Below are 26,029 nucleotides of genomic sequence, written 5' to 3' on the forward strand. Positions count from 1 at the left end.
TGGAAAAGTACATCAATCAACTCATTTGTTGAGAGTCTGATTGGGTGATCAAGAAGTAACATATTCGCCCTTTGTATAAGTGGTTCTAATCCACTGACATGCACCTTTATATTTTAATATACAAAGATTACATCCACCCTTCAGTGGACATATATCTTGAGTGGGGACACATTTGTTTTTGTTTTGCGATTAGACTGGAAAGGAGCGCGAGCAACGGAACACAAACAAAATCTCCACAAGATTTGTTTTACATTTTCCAGTTCTAAAAGAGATATACGTCTTTAAACAGCATTATTTTATTTGTTATTATAAGTAGTATTAAAAAAAGTATTAAGTGTGGAGACAGGAAACAGGATGGGGGAAACTGGGACAAAAGGAGGATTACAACCCAGGTAATCCGAATGCACATTAGCACTCTTTTATCACACTAAACTATTGCTATGATATTCAAAAAGCAGTTTGTCTTAATTTCTTTGTTTCCACCAGACCATTTCAGTGCAGATAGTCGCACTATTATAATGATAGTAATAATAATAATGTTATATTATTTATATTATTGAAGTTTCTAATGCTTTCCATCATTAATACGCGGAGATGCGTTTTAACAGAATGCGCATGCGCGAGAAGTTGTCGAGAGAGGGATCCCTTCTAGATACGACCCCCATACACGAATTCGACACTGCGCATGCGCGCACGGCTCTGCACGCACGAACAGAGATGAGCAATTGTGCAACTGATGGGAAAATACCGTCCTGCTTTACAAGAACATGTTTCCCTGTTGCTACTGGAAACACGTCATTGACGTTCTTGACTGTTGACGTGCGCTTCATTTCATGGAAGTCTAATGTCTGTAACAGTATATCGCTTTAGTAATTATAGGCTATGTTAAAACCAAAGATAGGCCTACTGATATTTTGGTAGAGATTGCGGTGAAACATTCTATGTACTTCAGTGCATTTAGTAGAAACGAGTTAACATTTGACAAATGTCCTTAAACGATTTTTGGTGGCTCAGCGGTTAAGGCTCTGGGTTACTGATCAGAAGGTCGGGGGTTCAAGCCCCAGCACCACCAAGATGCCACTGTTGGGCCCTTGAGCAAGGCCCTTGACCCTATCTGCTCCAGGGGCGCCGTATCATGGCTGACCCTGCGCTCTGACCCCAGCTTAGCTGGGATATGTGAAAAAAAAGAATTTCACTGTATATGTGGAAATGTATAATGTGTGATAAATAAATATAATTAATTAAAAAATTAATTAATTAAGTTTAAATTAGATTGAATCGCAGATTTCAATTTGCTATTAGACTTTTGGACCCCACACTGTAAATACTAATAGTTATCTAAAATAAAATAAAAATAGTTGACTCAACTTATTATTTATTATTATTATTTTTTAAACTATTCTTACTAGTTTTAATTAAGTTGCCATTACTCTTTAAACACTAAAGTTGTCATTACGTGGTCCTAAATAAACAGTACTTTAAATGTCACATTTTAGAATAACTAATAAAAATAAAATAAATTAATATAGTTTTAATTCTTATGACCATTGTTGTTGTTTTGTTTTGTCTGCTTTACTGATAATTGTGATTTGATTAGTGTTACCTCTGGTGAACCTGTTAAATGTAAGTCATTCTTCTTTCCTCAGTTGTACTTTACAGAAGTGCAGATGTATGTGCACTAAGAATTACTGATGAGAATCCAATGTGCCATATGGGTAACCGAGATCCCAGTCATAATTTTCCTTTTACTGTATAAGACATACTATAACTCAGTTTAAATAATTAAATAAAAACTATGATGCTTTAAGTTTACTAGCAAACTGTACTTAAATAATTAAGTTCACTTTACTTGAGCCAAATAAGTATGTTTTCTTAGAAAAAGCATGCAAACCGATTGCCTTAAAAGATTCTAAGTAGGGTCAACTAATTCAATTGTACAGTGCACTAACTAGCCTATAAATGTGGAATTACACCACCACCACCTGTCTTTTTCAGGTGATCAAAATGAATGCTAGTAGACTAGTGTTGTAAATAGTCATGTTAATGATGATAGCTTACTAATGCTTGTACAACACACATACATTAGTTATTTCACAATTTATTTTAATCTATTATTTTCATCTTTTGGTTTGGATTCAAAGGGTCTTGTCTCAGACATGCAGAATTGGACAGGAAGAAGGTTAAATGCTTGTTTTTGAAGGCACAACAGAAACAAACTTTTGCTCATTTTGTTATGAAAAGGACATCAAATATCACACATAAAATACAAGATAATGATGGAAAAAGAGAAAGTGAAATGCAAAATTTTAGTATTCAGTATTAAAAAGAATGATAAAACAATCATATTTTTGTGAAAAAGAAAATTTGAGTATATATTTGAATATAACTTTACAACTACAAAGAACAAATCTAACCATAATGTTGCATTTATCCAACTTCCATTTTTTTATTTATTATTATTCAAAACCTAATAGTCATTCACAGCATAAATTGATTGAGGGAATAAATAGGAATGAGGAAATACTGATTAATTTTGTATAGTCACATACTTTAATATAGTTGACAACAAGCACTTTTAATAAAGAATTGAAATCAACTGAACGTCAACACTTTCCTATTAAGCAAACCACGAGTGCCGGGAAACAGAATTCAACAGGGGAATTTGGAATGTCATAAGAGTGCAAGGACCCAAGAGAAAAAAACAAAGCATGAGGAAGAACTGTAACAGATAATTAGAGGCTAAACAGAATCTGACACAAATGATTCTTCAGTTCAGCTTGTCAATGGTTGCAAGTTCAATCAAGAATATGACAAAAGCTGTGATTCTCTTCCATCATGTCACTGCAAGACACTGGCTCAGTCATTCAACAGTACTTTGGTATTACTTCAACTTCGGAAAGCCACGCATTTCCTTCATATTGGGAAGCGAGCCTGGGTTAGATTTGTCAGATTCTGTATTCTGAAATTATTTGGGAAACAACAGGAGCACATTTAAAAAAAAAAGAATAATTTTATCTTATTTTTAAGATTTACGCATTTCAATTTCATAAGAAAATTCCATCAAATTGAATTGTGTAATGTTTAGCTAAATTAAATTTAATAAAACATTAAATATTTAGTTTTTATTTTATTATTAAAGATTACTCAATTCAATTTGATGAAATTATGTTATGAAATTGAAATGCGTAAATCTTAAAATACTTTTGTTTTAGTGCAGGTCATGTCAGCTGTTTCTCAGTCAGAACTTATTTTTGTAGCGCAAACTTGACTGTGATGGCAAAAACAAAAATGCTAGCTATAACAAACAAGTTTGTAAGTGTTCCCACAAGGTTTCGATTTGGTTGGTGGTGTGCCCGAGGTTGTCTGGGCATTGTCCCCCAATTGGGCACATGACCATCAAGGGCAGGAACACCAACATGTTCTTGAGCTCTTTTCGGTTTCACACGGAGAGCCTGCATTTCCAAGTCTTTCTGAGTCTTTTGCTTCATCTTGATTTCCTATAAGGGAAAAAAATAAAACTGCTCATATAAGGTGAACAAATAAACATTTCTGAAGGTTAAGCACCTCCTTTCACCTACCTGAAAAAAACGAACTATTTTAAAGACTTTCAAGCCCTATTTGTAACTTTTATCCTTTTTTTTTTTGTTGTTTTTTTACCTCCACAACATCAGGAAAAAGCTCACAAAAAACTTTATCCTTCAGGTTGTAGGCTAAGCTCTGATCAGACAGCTGTCTTTTCTGGAACAAAGTAAAACAAAAAAAGAATAAATGAATAACAACAACAAAAAAAATCCTTATTCTGGGAGCATGAATGCATACAATCCCATTCAAAATAAAGAAAAATGAGTTTCTTCATTGTACATACAGTATAGTCAGAAGTCTCAATGCTTCCTAATGTGGGAATCTTTTCCACCATGAAGCTCAGCAGTCCGGTAAGTATGGCTGAGACTGACCACGCAGGATTCCATGTGTCAGGATGGTAGTCACTTATGGACAGGCATAGCCTATAGAAAAAAGAAGCAGATACATGTCAAACTCTAATGAGCCACAATGATTTTAAAGTTGCATTATATTAGATTAAGATAAGCGACTGATTATTGACTTTACCGTGTATTGCAAATGAACCTTCCATTAGGCGTTATCATATAAATACTAGGTGGTTTGAATGGAAATTCTGGGGGAAACATCAATTTGCCATGATAGTAGCCACCTACAAACAAAGTAGAAATATGTGCAAAGAATAGTCTACCACCTCCTGTAATACCTATGCACAATAGGCAAACACTTACAAAGACCCCATGAAATGGCTTGACAAGCACAATTTTCTTTCCTGTTTTGTTGTATTTTTGTGTTTAAACAGGAAGTTTAGGTAAATGGCATATTGAAGGGCTCTATTTTTTTAAATCCATGGTTTGTTACTTGCTAGTCGGTGGCAGGTGGTATTAGGGGGAGGGATATTATAATTCTACAGAGCATTTGAGTAGATAAGCATTTACATAGTGTAAAATGAGCAGTGCAGGGTATTAACAGATTACATGTAATTTGGATTATGTAATCAGATTACAAAATTAAGTACTTGTAACTAGATTAAATTACATTTTAATATACTCATAATCAGATTACAGTTACTTTTTATGGATTACATGATTACATATTAATCAGGCAACTGCAATAAATTGTTCATAATTAATTGATCCCTCTAATTCTTCTTCTTTTTAAATATTTTACATTTTTCATTCTAAATCAGTCTACAGCTGAAGTCTTCAAGTGTTTTTGTAGGGGAGGAGGGAGGATTTTGAAAATGCATTCACAGATCTGATACAAGCCATCAGCCAGGTAGCTATAATCACACTGAAGATGGAGCAGTAATCCACACATTAATGCAGAACTAATTGCATTAGTGCGGTAAAGTTAGTTTTAGTTTTGTGAATTGCTTTTGTACTCTGCTTAAAACATTTCCATGAATGCACTTTTTTTTTTTTTTTTTTTTTGGTTACGTTGATTCACAAATATATCTGGTCTGATCTTTTACAACACATGAATACCATTTGTACAAATTTCCGGAGTAAGAACATTTTAAGTGCCTTATTAATTTCACTCAGAAATAGGCAAAGAGTTGATAAAACACACACACACACACACACACACACACACACACACACACAAATCATATCAGTTCTCATTTTGATCCATTAAGTACGTTTTCTTTAAGGCACTTAAGTAACATTATGTCAAAATGGTACCAGCTTATACTCAAAAGCATTCCACATAAAAAACAAGAATTAGGTCTGTAATAATCCAAAAGTAATCAGATTAGATTATTTTCAACATGTAATCCAATAGATTACATTACTGACTACAATTTAAGGCATGTAATTTGTAATCAGTACCAGATTACAATTCAGAAGTAATCTACCTAGTACTGAAGATCAGTAATCAATATTTTTGGTCCCAAAGAGATGTATATATCTTTCAAAAGTTAATTTTGTCAATTTTCAGGAGTATACTAGCATAAAGATATCCTCAAAGCATGAAACGCATCTAGACTCAAATCCACAAAACTCCAATTTTGATTTGATCCTAGGTCTTAGTTTCTAAACGTTTGCACAGCTTCATAAAATTAAAAGTATTCACCCCTACCTTCATAAGGGGTTTCCTCAGGTCCACGAACAACATAATGCCTGGTGTAAGGAATATTGCTTCATGAGATATCAACATACACTTTGTGGCGTTAATTCAGAACAAAGCTTCATTTCACAACAATATTTTGATTTGTATGCTGAGACCTCTAGACAGTACTAAAAATTATTTTAGAAAATATTAATTATGTTCATTTACTTATTTTCACTTTCATGTAGGTGGCAAACACAGTGAGATCACAATCTTTCCCTGTATAATTGAGACACATTTTTACCATTCCATTATATTGGAGGGCAGAGGCTCAGCACAGACATAAGGCACAGGGTCTTTCCTTAGCCTGATGTAATCCTGCTTTAGTCTCCGAGTTGCTGTTGTTGTGGTCTTTTTACTATGTCCTGCTTCCTTGCTATTGCTATTCATCTGAAATAAAGTTACATTCAAAAGTCACCTATACCCAATACTCAAACAAAAACATGAAAAGATTAGAGATGTATTAAAAGGTTCCAAAAACATAATTTATTTTCCCACTCGTAATATCTGATAGGGTTTTAATAGGGTTTGTAGTAATGAACGTTTTAAATCTGTATGAAATAAAACAAGGGGTCAACTTTAACACTATATGTTCAGCACTCTTTATAAGTACAAAGCCTAAAAAGGGTTTCTACACCATTATACAATATCAATAGTAGGCTATTACACTGAAAACACTTTAGCCCATATAATGTGCTTCACTTATTATTAGAATAATTAAATTGTCGGGATGAGATATTCTAGTTCGGGTATGAATATATAAACAGTAAAAATTAATATACATAATAAATAAAGCTTCAATATTATTTAATATTAGCTAATAAATAAGATACTTCTATCCGAACTCACTAAATATAATATAAATAAGGGATAAATAATACACCTTATCCATAAACGGACACTCACCATTTTGTGTTCTTACCTTAGAGATTGAAACTTAAGGCACTTTGTCCTCATCTGGCACGCAAAAATCGTTGTTTGTTTTTGTTTTTTTTAATCTGTTAATTGAAACCAGGTGAACTGCTGAAGGATTTAAATGAATAACGAAGAGTGTCTCTCAGTCTAACAGGTCTGACAGTCCTTTTGGTCATTTGTGAAATGATTTATGAGAAAGAGAAAATGAAGGTTGTTATTTCTTGTCACTTTCAGTTTTGCTTTGTTATATAGGTGAATACAATAGCGTTGCAAAAGCTTCTTTTGTGTGGGCGGGCCAAGAGATATTTTTGATTGCATGAGGTCTGTGAACTCATAGTTGTATATATTTTTTAATAGGTAATTGTTTTATTATTGTCAGGGGCATATCTAGGATTTAAGGACTTTCCCTAAAGTTTGTCTAGTGCACTTTAAGAATATTAAAAGATCAATATCAAGAAACAACAGTAATCCTGTTTGAGTGACATTTTTTCCTCCTGTAGGCCTACATGCATAAGGCATCCTTGTGGCTGCAAGCAGATATCTGAAGCATTTTCAGGATATGCCATGAGACTTGGAAAAAAACGAAAATGCCCTAATTCGGTTCTCCTTCCTTTCACTCTTGTCTTTCACCGTACAAATACTTGGTTCAGTCTCCAGTTTGCTGTCCTCTTTGTGCAAAAACCTGTGCAAACAAAAAAATTACAGTGTGCAACAAAAAAGAGCATGAAAAAAAATTTCAGGAAAGAAATGCTCTCCACTGTGCAGGAAAAATGTGCAACTACAGAAAACCAGCAAGTCAACACTCCTGAGAGAAGAAACAAAAGTGTGCATATAAATAAAATAAATAAATAAATAAACAGATAAATAAGTAGTCATGTTTACTGTTTAAACTTTAAACCAACCCGACCTTTGGAGGTAAAATATGAAAGATTTAATTGACATTAGAGTCATTATATTGCAGGACAGTACAATTACCTTTCTTGTTTTTAGTGTGAAATTGCCCTTACATTTATTTACTCAAATTACAAAAAACAACATTTGAATAGTTATATTTTACGAATTCAAATAATATTTCTAACGAAATGAAATGTTTATTATCATAATGAAAACTTCTTTACTCCTAACAATGTGTCTAGAGGCCAGAGGTAAATGAAGCCATCAGGGTGAAGGAGGGCTTTCAGGATTGGTTAGCCTGTGGGACTCTTAATTTAACCGACAGGTTTTGACGAGCCAGAAGGACTGCATCCACAATAGCTGAAGAAGCGAAAACTGGTGTGGGAGGAGTTTGGGGAGGCCACGGAAAAGGACTTTTGGCTGCCCTTAAGAGATTATGGCACACCATCAGATGGGTTAGGCAGGGGAGGCAGTGCTTTGTCCAGGCTGTTATTAGCCAAGGTGGGGAACTGATTTCAAGGCGCACTCAAGGGCTGGAGTGTTTCCAGTCTGGGGGCCTCAAGATACTATCTCTGCTATTTGCAGATGATTGCCCTGTTGGCTTCATCAGGCTGTGACCTCCAGAACACACTGGGGCATAGTGTGAAGTGGTTGAGATGAGTCAGCACCTCCAAATCTGAGGCCATGGTTCTCTGTTGAAAAATGGTGGATTGACCTCTCTAGTTAGGAAGTGAACAGCTTCTTCTAAGAGTCTTGTTCACAAGTGAGGGTAAGCTGGAGCGTGAGATCGACAAGCGGATCAGTGCAGTTGCTGTAATGCGGTCGTTGTATTGCACAATGGTGGAGAGGAGGGAGCTGAGCTTCCAGTCGAAGCACTCAGTTTACCAGTGGATCTATGTTCAGTGGATGTATGTGCTTTGGGTAATCCCCGAAAGAGTAAGATTATAGACATAAGTGGCTGAAATGAGCTTTCATCGCAAGGTGACTGGGCTTGCCCAAAGGAAAAGGATGTGAAACTTAAACATCCGGGAGAGACTTGGAGTAGAGCCACTGCTCCTCCACATTAAAAGAAGCCAGTTGAGTTAGTTTGGGCGTCTGCTCAGGATGTCTCCATGTGGAGGTGTTCCAGGCATGCCCAAATGGGCGGAATCCTCATGGCAGACCCAGAACATGCTGGAGGACTTATATCTCTTGGCTGACTTGGGAACACCTTGGGATCCCCCATGAGGAGCTGGAGGATGTGGCTGAGGAAAAGGACGTATGGGTCAGCCTGCTTAGCCTGTTGCCAGTGCAACCTGGACCCAAATAAGTGTTGGAAAATGAATGGATGGATAACTTTTTATAAAAAGTTATGTAACAAAATACTGAATGATTAAGTTTGTCCATGTACATAAACATGCTTATGTCATATAGAATACTAATGAATAAAAGATACTCAAAACCTCTCTGATAGTTACCACCCACATCATTTCAGATGCAATCTGTATTATGTTTAAAATATAAGCAAAATGACACTAAAATGGCCATTGAAATATGCAGACTAATGCTAATGTACATGGCTACGGTGAGGCCAAAAACGGATTGACTATTTGCACCAGGTGTTAACCTGCCACACACTGCAGCTATTTGCACTTTAGCAGTCTGGTGAGAACACAGAAATTTACATCAAGCTGCTCTATAAGTGTTGGAGTGTAACAACAGTGTACATGTGCTTTTTTGTGCAAGCAAGTTTGAATCTGCATTTTGCCCCACTCCTTTTCCCAACACTTTTCTCTCTCCAATCTTAATATATCCTTTAATACTACTTATAATAATACATTCAAATTTATATAAAGGTGGATTTCCTCGCAGTGATTTAGTCATGGTGAATGTCAAGGAGTTGAGAGAAAGGTTTGATAAAAGGCGGATAAGCGGAGTGTGTCAACCACATGTGTTCCCTTGGTCGTCCGGCGAGAGAGGGGTGATGGTTTTCTCCCACGGCTCGGCATTGGTAGCGTGTAGATTTTATAGCTCCTTTTGCAGAAGTCTCGGGAGACTAACCCGTTCGAAAATTAACCATGGTTTAACTAATATTGTAACCATGTTTTGACGGAAACCATTGATAGGTAAAGTTGCAAAATATTCCAGAAAGTATTTTTTTATTTTTTTTTATCCAAACAAAATAATAATTTAGGTAATCATTTATGTGTAGTACCTGTAAAATAAATAAGATGCATCTTCACAATATATAGTCAAAATAATTTGTGGCAACAATCTAAAGTTACTCCTAGAACATCTTATTTTACATTTTTATACCTAAAAAAGGAAAACAAAATTATTGAACTTTTCAAACCTTGTCTAACTTATCACTAGATGTTACTGTCCTCATGGATATAATACAGAAGGCTATATTACAGAATATACATTTTATTTTCATAATTAAATATCAGATTTGCACAAGTAACAGACAGTCTGGATAAATCTCCCTTTAATGATTATGGGAATCATATACCTTTTATTGAACACTGGTAATTTTTATCTTTAAAGTTGTTTAACTTAGCTCAGACAACACAGGAGAGCTAAGGGACATGTGAACCTTAAAATGCTATATAAATAAAAAAAAAAGACTATAATACGACTATAAAACATGAATGAATCCACAAAATCCCACTAAGAGCCTTAAAAGAGTACCATATCTAAAAACACATTCATATCACCAAAATTCATCAATACCCTAAAGCTTTCACTTAAATATTTTCATATATTATTCTTTAAGATGAGTAAAAGCATTAAGACATCCTTCAAATGCTGGTAAAGCAACTGGTGAATCTCACAGAGCCACTGGTTTAAGACATCCCAGCTGCTTAGTGTTTTGAAGGCGTGTGAAGCCATGTGCGAAAACTCCCGAAAGGTGCACGTGGTGACGTCTAAAAAGGAAACAAGTGTAGGAATCAGACTCCAAGAATTAATACTGATTGACAGTTATTCAATATTGCCAATCATATCCCTGCCCTGATTTTATTACCCTGCAGCTGGCTGGACAAATAAGGAATCTCTTCTGATATTTTTAATGCATGAACTGAGAATAAGGTGGAATAAATTCATATTGTGGCTTTTCAAGCCAGAGTACCACAGCAGGGAATAACAGGAAGTGACCAAACTGCTTCGCTTGCATGGTTGGTTACAAATATTCAGGATGTGATAGCCAAAAATAATTTACAAAAATAAATACAGTGGTACCAAAACATATTTGGATACTTAAGCCACAGTTGTCTGAACGGCAGTCCATGAGATACAAATATCAAACAAAGTGGCAAGATATTGGCACTTTGCCAATATGCAAATAAATATTTCCCAAATAGAAGTTTATTAGGTTTCAAATTATAAAACAATAGATATAGTATTCATTAGGACACATAAAAATCACCTCCCAATGATGTCAATAAAGTTAGTTCAGAAAAAAGGTCTAGCATCATTTATTGGCACATGCCATTTGGTTTGATATTTGTTATCTATGCAATGACATTCATACATTTTTAAGTGTGGCTTAAGTGTCCAAATACTTTGAGGGCCACTGTACAAAATGAATAAATAGCTTTGGTGATTTTAGTAGTTTGTTCTTGATAGTTAAACTCAAAATTTCAATTGGTGTGATTCATGTGAAGGAAAAATTTGAGAAAAAAAAACTGCTGTTTCCTCAAGAGGAGAATGTAGAAACCATGCGGATCATTTTCAAGATATACTAATGGAGTCATTGAGTCACTTATTTATGAACACCCAAGTGAAAGCACAGAACCCTTTTATATCAGGTAAGAGACCCATAAAGTGAACACCATACCAAATGAAAGAGCCAAACCCAGTAACAAACAGTGTGTAACAATGTAACTCACTCGTAAATTCTTGCGTCTTACCCTCTGTGGACTCACAGGTATACTGAATTCTAAAAGAGGAATGATACCTGGTAAGACAATGTTATCATGACAATAACAACACATAAACCATATCCCATCTCGAAACACCAATCCAAAAGGGATCTTTGATGGAAACCTACTGAAAAGATCATTCTTGCATTGTGTGTGTCACCAAACCACTAGCTGGAAACTAGTCATGAAACACTCATTCGTGTGAATTCCATCCGCATCTGAATCTGCAGTATCTGACTTATCCTCTAAACAGCCCCTTTACCAACACCGCAACCCAAAGAAAATAACAGAGAATAGTGACCACCCCTACACCTCACTGTCTGCAAACATCTTCATAAGTCCTTAAACAAACACAGTTTGTTTGCAAGGAATTACAGACTGATGCAGAGACTGTCAAAAGATAGAAAAAGCAGAGCAGAAATATGAGTTCAAGACTTTGCTTGTTTTATTGTTTGTCAGTGTTTCAAAAGACAAAATTTCTTTTTAAAGATTTCTGTCGTACAAACAGTACAAGAATGTTTCCAAACACGGAACGTCATCTAACAGTGTGAAAACAGATTGTACAGAATTTTGCAAGAGAAGAAGAGTTCAAGGTTCGAACGACAGAACCAAAGCTGAATGAAGAGAGTGAGCAAGCAAATCGAGAACAGTTCAAAGCATATTCACAGCACAGCAGTTAAGAAGCATTTTTAAGATTGACTTTTTGTATAAAACACATCCAGACACAACAATTGAACTGGTCCCTTACAATGACCTCAAAACCCTGTTTGTGATTTTCTATTTTCTACACTGTCTCTATTCCCAGATATTAAAAACAAAATTTTAGTGGACTGAATGTTTCTGTAAAACAAAACTGAAATGTTTTACAGAGAATATTTTCCATCCTCCAAGCAATTTTTATTGAGATACATCCATTTTTCTTTCAATTAACCCTTGTGTTGTGTTTGTTTGTGTTAACACCTTTTGTGTTTCCAGTCACAAATGACCAGCCAACTAAGATTGTTAATAAATCTCTCATATTGCATATATTATCCCTAAATATTGTATTAGATCTTTTTGTCAACTTCTTTTTTTAGTAAATTTGTATGTCTTTTTTGAACATATTAAAAATAATAATAATTATGCTATAAATTAATAACCACTTGTTTGATCTAAACAAATTAGGTGACATTTTAAAGCTTTGAATCTGGATTTTACAATGCATATAGCTGATAATATCACTTGTTTTACCTAATTACATATATATATAACATAGTCATTGACATATTGTAACTTACAGCAGACTATCCTGATTCAAACGATCCCAAACACAACATAATATGAAAAGTAGATCTTGAAATATTCCTTAAAGAGTGTACATGGAAAGATGATGCACAAAAGGGCATGTGTTTGTTTGTGTGTGTGTACATGTCTGAGGACTTTGTGTGTGCAAACAAACATCCACATATGTGCTTATCTAAAAGACTGGGATGCTCTTGAACACTTAGGAGCAGATTCACTAAGAATGAATTGCGCCTGCTTAAAGCGCAGTTTTTTTGCTTGCGCTAACTGCGCTCGTTTAAGGCCGAAACATACTTCACGCAAGTATGCAAACGCAGACGCGAGTGCTTGGCCAACGCATGGTCCTGTTGTACATACATTACGTGCACTCTTGCGTTGCTCTGGCGGTTACAAACCTCAGACCACAAGAGGGCAATAGATTTTTTAGGCATGACCACAAAACTGGTGCTGCGTCTGAAAACAGGAAAATGCTGCCTTCGGAGGCTGTATATGATAGCAGGATGAAAATAAGGTGCTTTTCAAACCATTCTTTCAAAACAGCTGTCAGTTAATCCATTAACTGATTAGGCAGCAAGTCAGCTGCCTTCGTTATCGGATGCAGCCCGAATGTGGTAGATGAGTCGATAATTGAGGAGTGGGGAATTGACACGGAGAAAAAACAAGTTCATTTAAATGGATTAGGGACAAAAAGTCGTATATATTTTTCGAAAAGATTCAACTCAAATTGCTGCCCAAGTCCATGACAGTTGTTAATTGAAATAAGAAAATCCACTCTAGCGCCCCTTGCGGCAATGCTGAGAATGCAGCGCGCACATGCGTTGGGTTATGAATTGAGCACTGACACATTTCACAACGCAACAACGAGTGAAATCGAGCTTGCGTAGCAAGGTGCGTCTGCGTTCACGTACTTGCGTAGAGTATGTTTGGGCCTTTAGTGCCCGATTCACTAAAACACGGCCACAAAATCGCTGCTGAATGCAATTTGACCACGCAATTCTGATCTTGCTGTCCAATTCTGAGCACAGTATATAGCCGAGGATACCGAGACCACCATATTTGACCCACCCTGCTGGGACTGAACAGCATCACATTGATCCAGACACCTTGATCATCTCTTAAAAATTCGCTTGATGACACCGCACATCTGGATATATGCCAGGTTATTACGCTCTTCAACATCATTTGATGAATATTTGATTAATTACTGCTGAAATAATTGGTTGAAAATTTGAACTCTTTTAAATAAAATGTATTTTACCGCCTACTTTCATTTGGCGGTAATAGCGATGTAAATTGCACAGGGTAAATTGCATGAAGTTTTGTGAATGAAGCGCAATCTTTAATGAGCCTAATTTGCATAGAAAGGAGGCTTGTTTGCATGGAAAGGAATGACAATGCCTTCATTTAAATACTGAAAATGCAGCACAATTTCAGCGCTGATTGCGGCTGCTAAATGTGATTGTGGGTGGTTAGAGAATAAGATGCAGGTATTTGCGCTGAAATACCACGTGCAAAAGTGGCACAACTGTTTAGTGAATCTGCTCCTTAATATTAATTTATGTTTTAGTCTAATCCATTAATTTCCAATGCCCGGTCATTTTTGACCGGGAACAAAACAGGTGTAACAAAGTGAAAAAAAAAGAAAACTAAAAATGAAATGTAACGAAAATTGTCAGTTTTTTTTGTGTGTGTTTTCAGATAACCATATGTGAGCAAATTATTCCAATTGGATTAAGTAAAAAGAAAATTTGTCCAGGTCAAAATGATTGTAACACAACATAAGGGTTAAGAAAGAAAAAAAAAGGAAAACGTCTGTAAGATGTTTTTTGCTTTGTACTGTATTGACCATCTAGTGACTCTCGCATGAAACTACACCCCCACTTCTGACTCACTGTTGAAACTTAATCTGACATGGGCTAGTCTTAGAACTGGGATCATCTGCATTAAATGTGGGCAAAAAATGGAAAATACAAAGCAAATGTCATTTGCGCTCATGCATTTTCACATAATGACAGAAGCAGGTGGCTAAAATAAAGAACAGTGCTTGCTAATACAGACAGGCACTTTTGCCTTGGTACGCGAGCGAGTAAAAGCATGCAAATACGGACTGCTTCTACAGACGGACAGCTCTAGACAAGCAGTTTTCATTAAAAACCACATTACAGTCATTTGGGAGCTTGGCAATACAAGTACAAATATATAAAACAGACAATTTTTATAGGTTCTGTAAATAATTTAGAACAGCTGACATCTCTCTAAAACTTTAACGGGGTCGAAAAACACCCATTTCATTAGCATTTGAGAATGACTGATGAGTAGAGCGAGTTTTGAAGTGTTTTACAAATGCAAAAGATGAAAAAAGCTTAATTAGACAAACGGAAATCCCTTCAGTACCTAACTAAACAAGAAAAATGTACATGAATATAGATTTTCCGTATTCCAGTTATCATTGCACTCAGGATGGAACATAAATAAAAAGCACAACAAACAACATTAACATTAAGTAGAATCACAAATGAAAAGAAAAACTCGTAAAAAAATAACAAATACTGTCGGTAGGAAAAGTGCGCACAGTCGTATTTTGCAGATGCTGACTCAATAACACTAGAAATCCTGTTCTGAATTACGAACTAATTAAAATTCATATGAAACAAACTTTACCTCAGTCTAATGAGATGAGGCTGGCCCTTTAATCCAATAATTAATTAAATTCATTATTATATTGCGATTAAAGTCATGTTGGCATGATGCACATAAATTGAAATCAGCTCTACCTGTCACATACTGAAAATTGCGGTTTCATGTAATTATTTTGTGTTAACCACATACGAACACAATGTGTAAACTAATTAGTCGGGGGGGGGGGCGGGCGGTGGGTAGAGGTGGAAGATATCACTTGCTCCTTTCTAAAGCTACACACTTTGAATGTATTTTTTCCCATAGTCTGTCACCGCTCAAGAGCGCCCCCTAGCATTCATCAATGGTGAGGCAGATAAACTCCTGAATACACTTTCTGTACTGTTGCTCTGTAGGACTGCTGCTAGGGTATTGACCTGGCTGTCCAAAGGGCCCGTCCGCTTCCCGCATCTCCTCATTCATCCGAGCTAACCGCAATCTGACAGAGACAGAGAGAGTAAAAACATGAGTTCTGTGCTAAAGCTTCACACAACAAATTGACCAAGGCCTAAAAGGGAAAGGAAGTACTTGACTTACAATGTGACGATGTCTGCGTTGGCTGCCTGAACGGCGATACTGAGAGGGTCCTGCCCGTCCTCATCGATTTCCATCTGAGAAGCTCCTCGTTTTAGGAACAAACACACCTGTCTGTGGACACATAAACACAAAAGAGCCAGAGTTAAATTATGTCTTAATTATGTTAAATTAAATCTTGTAGAAACCCTTCAGCACCTGTGGCATCTTAAAGGTTCACAGTGTATTAATATGGTAAAGGACTAAAGGACAAAAGCACTGGGCTTTATGAATGATAGCATGCCTATGATGCCTAAAAATGCTGTCTAGTTAGGCAGCTCTCAAGGTTTAGGAACAGAGTTTTTATGTGCCACAGCATTGCCTAAGTTCTCACCCTGTGTGACCCAGGCATGTGGCGTGGTGGAGGGGTCCCCGTCCTTGTACATCCCTCTGATTCACATCTGCTCCATTCTGCAGGAGGAACTCACAAGCTATCAGAGAACCCTGTGAGAGGGATGGAGATGGAGTGAGAGATATTTTTGACTTCAACAGAAACAATGAGTAAAAATAAATAACAGAATCTAATTTAACCCCAGATTTAAAGATGATGGGCCTCATTCATTAAACTTTCGTAAATATACAAGTAAATTCGGAGTAATTTGCACATAAAATCCACCATCATGAAAAAATTCCTCCGGATTCACAGATGCTTCGTACCCTCTAGGCTTGTAAGGTAAATATGTGTATGTCAGTTAATTCCAAACATTCGCAAATATGGCGCATGTGCAAATTTATTCACAATTATAAAATCCATGCCCATGAAAACACCATATAAGAAAGGCACCAGACTCACTCGTAAATGTTTTTAATATCTAGCAAATATTTGGCTAACAAACACAGAGAGGAATTACTGTCAATGCATGTTTTTGCTGTCATTAGAGGCTCTTTTGTGAATTAAACAGTTCAAGAAGTTAAGTTCATGCCGGCAGGAGGATGTCCACCACCACTAACCATCTTTAGTTCTGTTGAGCGCATCGCCAACATCATTTGTGAAACTTCTTGGGTAAATCATGTCGTGATGATAACAGTGATATATCTCCCTTGCAACTGGAAGAATCTTCAGAGAAATTAATAGAATGCCAGAAGAATATCTTTGAGCGAAACGCTGTAAGATATTAAAGATTTGCGAGCTATACGACAGTGTCCAGGCTTTTTCTATTTTTTCCTGTTGTGTTGTGTACGCATCTGCCCGCGACATGAGTTTACTTATGGGTTTCACAGCATTCGTATTGACCATACGTTATCAACTGAATGTGAATTATGAATCAATTTCATAATTATGAAACCTAAATTATAGAGTTCATATCACTCCAGAGGGCAAACAGTCTGCTCAAACGTCTTTCCGATAACTTTTCACCCCAAGCACTTCTGCTGGAAAAATCAGAGATGGGAATAAACTATACTTTGAAGAAATAAATGCAAGCAACAAAAAAAGTTTCTAATTAAGTTTAGGCTATGGTTTAAAAAGAAAACATCTTTATCATTTGTTATTTTAAAAGTTAATTTCACTCATTTAATTAATAGTCCATTTTTTCATACTTATTTAATGTGTAATGGCAGTGGTGTCTCAGCGGTTAAGGCTCTGGGTTACTGATCAGAAGGTCAGGGGTTCAAGCCCCAGCACTGCCAAGATGCCACTGTTGGGCCCTTGAGCAAGGCCCTTGACCCTATCTGCTCCAGGGGTGCTGTATCATGGTTGACCCTGCACTCTGACCCCAGCTTAGCTGGGATATGTGAAAAAAAAAAGAATTTCACTGTATATGTGCAAATGTATAATGTGTGATAAATAAATAAAATTATAATTTCACTTCTATCAAAATGTAGTCATGGCAGTTTGCCTGAGACAACACGTTCAGATGTTTTACACATGGTCAGGAGCAGGTGTACATTTTGTTCATACCAACTGAAGTTTTGAATATGTGAAAACTTTCATGAATCCTAGAATTTACGTCAGAAAGTCTTTATGAACGATTTACACAATTCGTTCTGCTCATGTTTCATGAATGAGGCCCTATGTGTGTATTTGTTTCTACATTTGAAATATTCAAAATGTTAAAATATTTCAATAAGTAAGCAGTTTGTTGGCTGATTGCCCCCATAAGTGTAAACACTGACTCTGCGCCATCAAACATTGGTATCTGTTTGTCGACCAATGGAAGAGAGGGTTTCTGAAAAGTCAATATATTCAGGGCTGCATTAAAGCACGAGCTTACCTGGGCTTAAGCCCCTGGACCAGTGACTGCGTAGGGGCCCCCAACTGCCCCCGTCGATGTTCGCGAAAAGGATGCACATGTAACTGCATTCAGCGGGAGATGGTGATATAAACACTGAGACGGTGCGCAACAGTGAAAGTTGTCAGTGTAGCATATGGTCGTAGAGTAAAAACGTTCCGCAGTACCTTAATGCGGCCCTGAATATAATTCAGTTCCATTTGGAGACACTAGTGGCGCAGAAATTACACACTTCAGCTGTAGATTTAATGCGAGAACAGGAAGTCTCACCCCTAAGACGGCCTGTATTAATGGACTCTTGCTTTCTTCCTCTTCACTGACAGAGTTAACATCTGCACCATGTGCGAGTGCTTCAGCCATGACTGGCACGTTCCTGGCCCGTGATGCTTTATGAAGTAGTGTGCTCGGGTCAAGCTCCCGCCCGTCCTCTGGATCAGATGCTTCCTGCTCGATATCAACCTCCCCACTGGACTCATCAGAGTCTTCACACTCTGCAATAAAACAAAGATACAAATGACAAAGGGAAATGAGAAAGAATGACAAATAGAGGGCTCAAGGCACAAGTATGACTCAAGTTAATAAGAAGGGTACTAAGTCAGCTCACCCTCCTCAGTGACGCTGTCCACCACTGAGCCAAATACCAGGATATCTGTGCTGCCGTCAGTACTGCCACCAAGCCCACTGTCACTGCTGAGACCTGCGGGGCCAATGAGTGCCAAGCCAGGGACACGTTACTCACACCACAGCCTTCTCAAAAACAAACCAATGCTTGACTGGCCAAGAATACTATTCTCCTATAACTATAACTGGGTGAATCTCACAAAAACATGTGTGGTTCACACCCAAAAGTGTCATTTATTTTATTTATTTTTTAAATTTAAATGAAGCAATTTAAAGGAATATTTGGGGTTTAATACAAGTTAAGCTCAATCGACAGCATTTGTGGAAAAATGTTGATTACCGCAAAAAATTATTTCTACACATCCATCTCTTTTTCTTTGAAAAAAAAAAAGAAGAAGCAAAAATCGTGGTTACAGTGAGGCACTTACAATGAAAGTGAATGGGGCCAATTTTTGAGGATTTAAAGGCAGAAATGTGAACCGTATAATTTTATAAAAGCACTTCCATTAATTCTTCTGCAAAAACTTGTGTATTGTTTTAGTTGTAAAGTTGTTTAAATCATAATTTCTGCATTTTAGAAGAGAAAGTAAAGCTGAGAAATCACACTGGTGATGTAACTTACTGCGAGGCCCTGAGCCGGTGTCAAAGTAAGAGAAGAGGGAATCAAGTTCATCTGGACAGAACAAAGATTCTCTTTTGAACTTTGCGGCTGCAGCAGCTGAGGATGACAAGGAAAGAAGAACAGGGCATGTCAGTGACCAACTAATCCAATCGATATTTTGTGGCTCTCAGCGATCCAACATGTTTAGAAATCATCAGGTAAGTACCAGCAGAAAGGTTGCCATGCGACAAAATGCCGGTGTCGTGTCTGTATTTCCGCCGTGTTTTAGGAGCTCTGATGGAGCTGTTGTGCCTCCTGCACTTTTTCACGTTCCAGTGATGGGATTTTCTACTGCCCTCCACCAGGGCTCCTGAGCCACACATCTTCTTCAGAAACTTCCTCTCCACGTATTTTGCTTTGATCCACGCCTCTTTCTCTTGCCTAAATAAAACAATTATATAGCATTATATTAATGCAACATTGACCATGATGACAACATAATGACATTAAGAAGATTATTGTTCAATCTGTGTCACCAAATGCACTGGCAGAGAGTGAGTCGCAGGCTGACCTTGAGCTGTTGGGACCAGGTTTCTTTAATCTCTTTTCTTCACATGAGCCTTCATAAATCTGGTTGATTACTGTGTTGCCAAGCTCACACATTAACTAGAGAGGAAACAACAATTAAGCATCATTCCATCAATAAGACTAAAAAATATAACTATAGCATGCAATAAAAATAATACCATATAAATTTAATGAAAACATGTCCTGGTCACACTTCACTCCCAAATTGAAAGAAAAAATAAGAAATTATATATTTGCATAAAGAAATGTTTTACTCTTAGGATCATTAAGATGTTTTGCATTAGTTGCATGATAATTAAGCACATTTTTATCTCAAATTCTCATTACTGTATAATAATGTTATTTTTTATTTAAATAATCATAAATGAAAGTCAGTAAAACAAACACTACCATGATATAAATATATATATAGTATATACACTACCGGTCAAAAGTTTTGAAACACTTACTCATTCTTTATTATAATTTGTTTCACATTTTAGAATAATAGTTAAGTCATCAAAACTATGGAATAACATAAATGGAACTATGGGAATTATGTTGTGACTAAACAAATTCCAAAATAAATCAAAACTGTGTTATATTTTAGCATCTTCAAAGTAGTCACCCTTTGCCTAGAATTTTCAGAAATTTACTCTTGACATTTTCTCAACCAATTTCTTGAGGTATCACCCTGGGATGCTTTTTAAACAGTATTGAAGGAGTTTCCATCTATGTTGGGCACTTATTGGCTGCTTTTCTTTATTATTTGGTCATCAAAGTCATCAATATCAAAAACGAATAAAATTTTAGTTTTATAATGAAATAAATTAATATGGTGTCACAATTATATTTTTGTCTACAAAACTAATTTCAAAAATTTAAGCATAAGCCTTCAGATCAAAAGATTTTTAAGACCATGAGAAACATTTCAGTCAAGTGTTTCAAAACTTTTGACCGGTAGTGTAAATATACAGTATATATATATATATATACAGTCTATCTATCTATCTATCTATCTATCTATCTATCTATCTATCTATCTATCTATCTATCTATCGATACAAATAAATACTTTACAATTTAATATAATACATCATTTTTTTATTTTATTTGAAGTAATATATATATATATATATATATATATATATACACATATACACACACTGGTGGCCAAAAGTTTGGAATAATGTACAGATTTCATAAAAAGGTGTTCACTACAGTCTTCAAAGACAAAGGACATCTGGCTCTAACAAGGACAGAAAGAGATGTAGAAGGCCAGATGTACAACTAAACAAGAGGATAAGTTCATCAGAGTCTCTAGTTTGAGAAATAGACGCCTCACATGTCCTCAGCTGACAGCTTCATTGAATTCTACCCGCTCAACACCAATTTCATGTACAACAGTAAAGAGAAGACTCAGGGTTGCAGACCTTATGGGAAGAATTGCAAAGAAAAAGCCATTTTTGAAACAGAAAAACAAAAAGAAATGGTTAGAGTGGGCAAAGAAACACAGAAATTGGACAACAGATAATTGGAAAAGTGTTATGGATCATTGAGCTTTTGTGGGATCAGCTAGACTGTAAGGTGCATGAGAAGTGCCCGACAAGACAGCCACATCTATGGCAAGTGCTACAGGAAGTGTGGGGTGAAATGTCACCTGAGTATCTGGACAAACTGACAGCTAGAATGCCAAGGATCTGCAAAACTGTCATTGCTGCATGTGGAGGATTTTTTGATGAGAACTCTTTGAAGTAGTTTAAGAAGTTCTGAATTTTTTTTTCAAATTGTAATAGTAATTTTTCACGTTATTAATGTCCTGACTGTACATTGTGATCAGTTGAATGCCACTTTGGTGAATAAAAGTATCAATTTCTTTCCATAAGAGCAAAATCTGTACATTTTTCTAAACTTTTGCCGCCAGTGTATATATATATATATATATAACAGAATTTCTTATGTTTCTTTTGATTTTGGCATGAAATAAGACCCAGGCAAATTGTTGACAGGTTTCTTGAGTGTCATACATTTAGAAGGTTTCACTGGGATCTTACCTTCATAAGCTCTGGTTCCCATGTGTCAAGAGTTAAAGACCGAACTTTAGAGCAGTGGACACCCAAACTCCTGCAAAATGAATTACAGATGTCAAAATGAATACCATCCAACATGGGATGAAATTTAAACATGATCAACATGGCATTATTTCGATTTGGGACATTTCTTTGTAAGATATCCTGTTAGATTCTGCTGTGACATGAGGCAAATCGAAAAAAAAAATTAAATGTACTAGGTATAAGCCCTATGGCAAAACATGTTTGTGTCTGCCTCCTGGAGAAACCTGTCAGAATTACATCTGCATCTCCATCTGCAGGCCCTGTTGTGTCTGAGTAAATCAAATTCAAATCTAATGCCCCCGGTCTTATAAGGCTGCTGTCTTATCTGCGGTCATGGGCACCCGTCTTTGAGAAGGTGGGAGAGATTTAATCTGATTACCAGGCTGGCGGCAGTAATCCGCAGAGGACCTGATGGAGCAAAAAAGGTGCTTCACCATGAGGGAATGACGCAGTATGTGTACACAAGCGTCATATGCTGAAGGATGAGGGCCTGCCCTCCATTAAACCCATTCTGCTGTTTGGGTTCGATCAGTCATGGGTGATATATGCGGGATAAATAACCTGATGTGGGTGGTTTTAAGGCCTATCTATCTACAGTTAAATCAATATGGAGGCAGATGGTGCCACAAATGTGCTGTATGTTGAATGATGTTTGCCATGAGTACAAGTAACATAGTGGTCTGATTTGTATTGCTCAGTTATACCTTAATCCTAGCTTTGCTACCATATTTATAACAAACAATATCAGATTTGCAAACACAAAACTACAACAGTTTATAAGACAGCATAAAATGGCATTTGCAAAGCAAGTAACTTCCATAATGTGACGTACCACAAGATGAATATATTCTTTTGAAATAATGTAAGGTGAGCCTTAATTGTTTCCTTGGGAATTTGATAGGCTCTTGAAAAGTAGGAACTGATAATATTGATTAAAGCTGAAGTATGTAACTTGTTCTATGTTAAAATACTTTCTCCTATCCCAGCTTAATATGCGAGACAACTATAAGTAAGCCATTCATAGGTTATGTTTCTCGAAAACTGTAAGCACTGTGTTTCTGTGGCGCTATGAAAATAGCTCTGTTTGTTTTGAGTGTCCCGGAACAACAGCAAAAGGGGGCGTATTCAGAAAGCTGTTTTGAAAACAAAGTTTATTTTTGCAATTCCGTTTGGTGGTGCACTGAATTACATTCTTCAGCTTTAAAAATTCTTGTGTGGCCTTGATTACGTCAGCAAAAAAGAAATGAATGTTGATGAAAGACCAGCTTTTTATTTGTTTACACCATGTCCTAACCAGGCGTGACAGTTTTCAGTGATGAATAATTTGTCTGTACACATTGAAAGCAAAAATGTTGTGCGACGCTGCAAAATCATAACCAATCAGAACATATTTGATGATCAGGACATCCAGCACAATGCAACAGAAATAGAAACCAATTGTGGTTGCAGTTGGTTAGGACAAAATATGATGCAAAACACACCCAAAAACAACAAGCGTCAACCTCTCACCTGTGAATGCCAGAGCACTCTATACAGAGCAGAATGCCTAGGTTGATGCTGGCCCATCGTGGGTCAGCCTGACTGCAGTCACAGCAGATCTCGTTTCCTGGAAGAGACTGGACACGTGGTAGAATACTCTCTCCCCTAATAATACGCTCCCGTGGCTCGCTGGCAGAGTCTATACTGCTTGTGGAGGGAGATGCTGTCCTATCTAAATGCTGTGGGATGGTAGAAAGATATTATTGATTTGTTTCAAACTATGGAAAACATATTTTTAGAAATGTTTTTAAAGGGATAGTTCACCCAAAAAATGAAAATTCTCTCATCATTTACACATCCTAGATGTTATGACTTTCTTTCTTCTGCTGAACACAAACTAAGATTTTTTGAAAAATATCTCAGCTGTAGGTCCATACAATGCAAGTGAATGGTGGCCAGAAATCTGAAGGTCCAAAAAGCATATAAAGGCAGCATAAAATTAATCCATAAGACTCCAGTGGTTAAATTTATATCTTCAAAAGCCATATGATAGGTGTGGATGAGAAACATTATTTAACTGCTTTTATACTATAAATCTCCACTTTCACTTTCTTCTTTCTTTCGCCTAGCATTCTTTGTGTACATCGCCACCTACTGGGCAGGGAGGAGAATTTATAGTAAAAAAAGTAACTAAATATTTATCTGTTTCTCACCCACACATCATATCGCTTCTCAAGACATGGATTTAACCACTGGAGTCTTATGGATTACTTTTATGCTGCCTTTATATGCTCTTTGGACCTTCATAATTCTGGCCACCATTCACTTGCATTGTATGGACCTACAGAGCTGATATATTCTTCTACAAATCTTTGTTTGTGTTTAGCAGAAGAAAGAAAGTCATAATATCTAGGATGAGTAAATGATGAGAGAATTTTCCTTTTTGGGTGATCTATCCCTTTAATTTTAGTAGTTGGTAGGACTGACCTCAGTGTAATAGTTTTCAGAAATCTCTCTATAGGCAGAAGCGATGCTCGCCTGAACCGCCTGGATCCAAGCTTGACGGAGTTTCTCAGATTCAGCCTGCAGCATACAGCTCCTGATGGGGGTACATTGATTTGTCTATTAGAAACTGTACGCTCTCATACATAAAAAACAAACAGTACATATGTAACAGCACTCACTTGGTAGGGGAAACCACTTCAAAACAGAACCTCCTCTCAATGTCCTCACATGGTTTTACAGAGCAAAGCCTTAGGTCTTCTACAACCACAGTCAAGACATCCTACAGCACACACGGCAGGTGAGATCACAATAATAACAAGATTTGTGTGATGCTGGCTACATGGTTAAATAGATGCAAGAAAGAAAAAACATTTCAGTTTGCAAAAACAAAATGTAAGAAACAAGACCAATTGGAATTCAGTATGCAAATATTATGAAGACGTCCTCACTGTTGGTTACTTTTTGAATGAAGAACATTCACTAAATCTAAGTCAAACTGAGATTTGGTAAAGTTTTACATTTACAAAAGCATACATTAATCAGTTGCAGAAGTTAACTACTTACGGTTAGGGGTGTAGAACAAACCCTAACCAGAATGTTTGAAGAACATCAATACAGACCTGCATTGCAAGCACTGTAATAAAAAATTCAACAGCAGAAAAAAATAAAATCTGTATTATAGCAGATGAACCACCTACTTTTAGTCTCTTCTGATAGACTAGTTGACTGTTCTGTATTGAAAACCATCGCCTGGTAGGAAAAAAAACCGTGTACTTAATAATTCACAATTACATAGACATTCAAACACAATCACAAATTTAGAGTCTTACCTGTTCCATGTCTTGAAAGCGTTGCTTGCCCTCTTAAACAGGTATCCCTCCATCACCACACCATTGGGAGCGTCAACATTAAATTCCACTTTGGAGTCATCATAAGCAAAATCCTGCCATATGTAAAACAGAGCTCCTGTGAATGATGCTCAACACAAATTACTTTCTGCAGGTCAGTAGCACACAGAGACAGGGGTTCTCTCTCTTATCCTCAGCAGTCAAAACTGACGACCCTTATTGTTCTGCTAAGTCTTCTGAGAGACAGACAAAAGACAACACTTAATCCCTATCAGTCAAAACATAATCGCCATGACTACAGCAGCCATATCTAATCCCGCTTATTTCAATCAATAATGACCTGCAGCCTCCTGAAGTTTCCTCAAAGCTTCCTCTGACTTTGCGGTCCCTTGAGACAAATATTGATCAAATCACTGTACTGACTGATAAGCATATTACCTACAATTCTTTACAGATGATATAACATGCTTGAGTGATTCTCAACCAAAATAAATTACACTGACTGTCTTTACAGTCACAAACACACTCACACAAAACCAAATAAACAAATACTAAATAAAACGGACTGAGTCACATTCCACGAGATCATTTATCAACCAAATATATATATATATATATATATATATATATATATATATATATATATATATAT

General features: G+C 36.5%; 2 protein-coding genes across 2 annotated transcripts in view; both read right to left on the reverse strand.

Moving 5' to 3' along the window:
- Positions 1–2,430: 2,430 nt before the first annotated feature.
- On the reverse strand, positions 2,431–6,785 carry LOC127426328 (ubiquitin-conjugating enzyme E2 J2-like). Its single transcript, XM_051673077.1, has 7 exons — positions 6,593–6,785; positions 5,915–6,060; positions 5,641–5,681; positions 4,108–4,210; positions 3,866–4,004; positions 3,658–3,738; positions 2,431–3,497 (listed from the first exon to the last, which is right to left on the reverse strand). The coding sequence occupies exons 2-7, from the start codon at positions 6,058–6,060 to the stop codon at positions 3,246–3,248; spliced, it is 762 nt and encodes a 253-aa protein (XP_051529037.1). The 5' UTR covers positions 6,593–6,785; the 3' UTR covers positions 2,431–3,245.
- Positions 6,786–9,691: 2,906 nt separating this feature from the next.
- The window catches only part of LOC127426313 (arf-GAP with coiled-coil, ANK repeat and PH domain-containing protein 3-like), a 121,315-nt gene continuing 104,977 nt past the window's right edge, over positions 9,692–26,029 (reverse strand). The window contains exons 11-26 of the mRNA XM_051673052.1: positions 25,360–25,472; positions 25,228–25,279; positions 24,709–24,809; positions 24,512–24,623; positions 23,555–23,763; positions 21,986–22,055; positions 19,936–20,030; positions 19,591–19,805; positions 19,386–19,481; positions 18,747–18,839; positions 18,413–18,633; positions 16,246–16,355; positions 15,876–15,986; positions 15,716–15,777; positions 11,349–11,398; positions 9,692–10,385 (exon numbers count right to left, since the gene is read on the reverse strand). Coding sequence (XP_051529012.1) covers positions 10,323–10,385; positions 11,349–11,398; positions 15,716–15,777; positions 15,876–15,986; positions 16,246–16,355; positions 18,413–18,633; positions 18,747–18,839; positions 19,386–19,481; positions 19,591–19,805; positions 19,936–20,030; positions 21,986–22,055; positions 23,555–23,763; positions 24,512–24,623; positions 24,709–24,809; positions 25,228–25,279; positions 25,360–25,472 — 1,773 coding nt within the window. The 3' untranslated portion in view covers positions 9,692–10,322. The remainder of the gene's footprint in view (positions 10,386–11,348; positions 11,399–15,715; positions 15,778–15,875; positions 15,987–16,245; positions 16,356–18,412; positions 18,634–18,746; positions 18,840–19,385; positions 19,482–19,590; positions 19,806–19,935; positions 20,031–21,985; positions 22,056–23,554; positions 23,764–24,511; positions 24,624–24,708; positions 24,810–25,227; positions 25,280–25,359; positions 25,473–26,029) is intronic.

This window comes from Myxocyprinus asiaticus, chromosome 35, assembly GCF_019703515.2.
Source record: "Myxocyprinus asiaticus isolate MX2 ecotype Aquarium Trade chromosome 35, UBuf_Myxa_2, whole genome shotgun sequence".
NCBI lineage: Eukaryota > Metazoa > Chordata > Actinopteri > Cypriniformes > Catostomidae > Myxocyprinus > Myxocyprinus asiaticus.

Excerpts from the sequence above, each read along its gene's own strand:
- LOC127426328 (XM_051673077.1), bottom strand. The coding sequence starts at position 6,060 with ATGAATAGCAATAGCAAGGAAGCAGGACATAGTAAAAAGACCACAACA. Across the intron at positions 5,682-5,914 it reads CCCTCCAATATAATGGAATG|GCATTATGTTGTTCGTGGAC; the intron begins GTAAAAATGTGT and ends TCCTTACACCAG. Across the intron at positions 3,498-3,657 it reads TTTTTCCTGATGTTGTGGAG|GAAATCAAGATGAAGCAAAA; the intron begins GTAAAAAAACAA and ends TTTCCCTTATAG.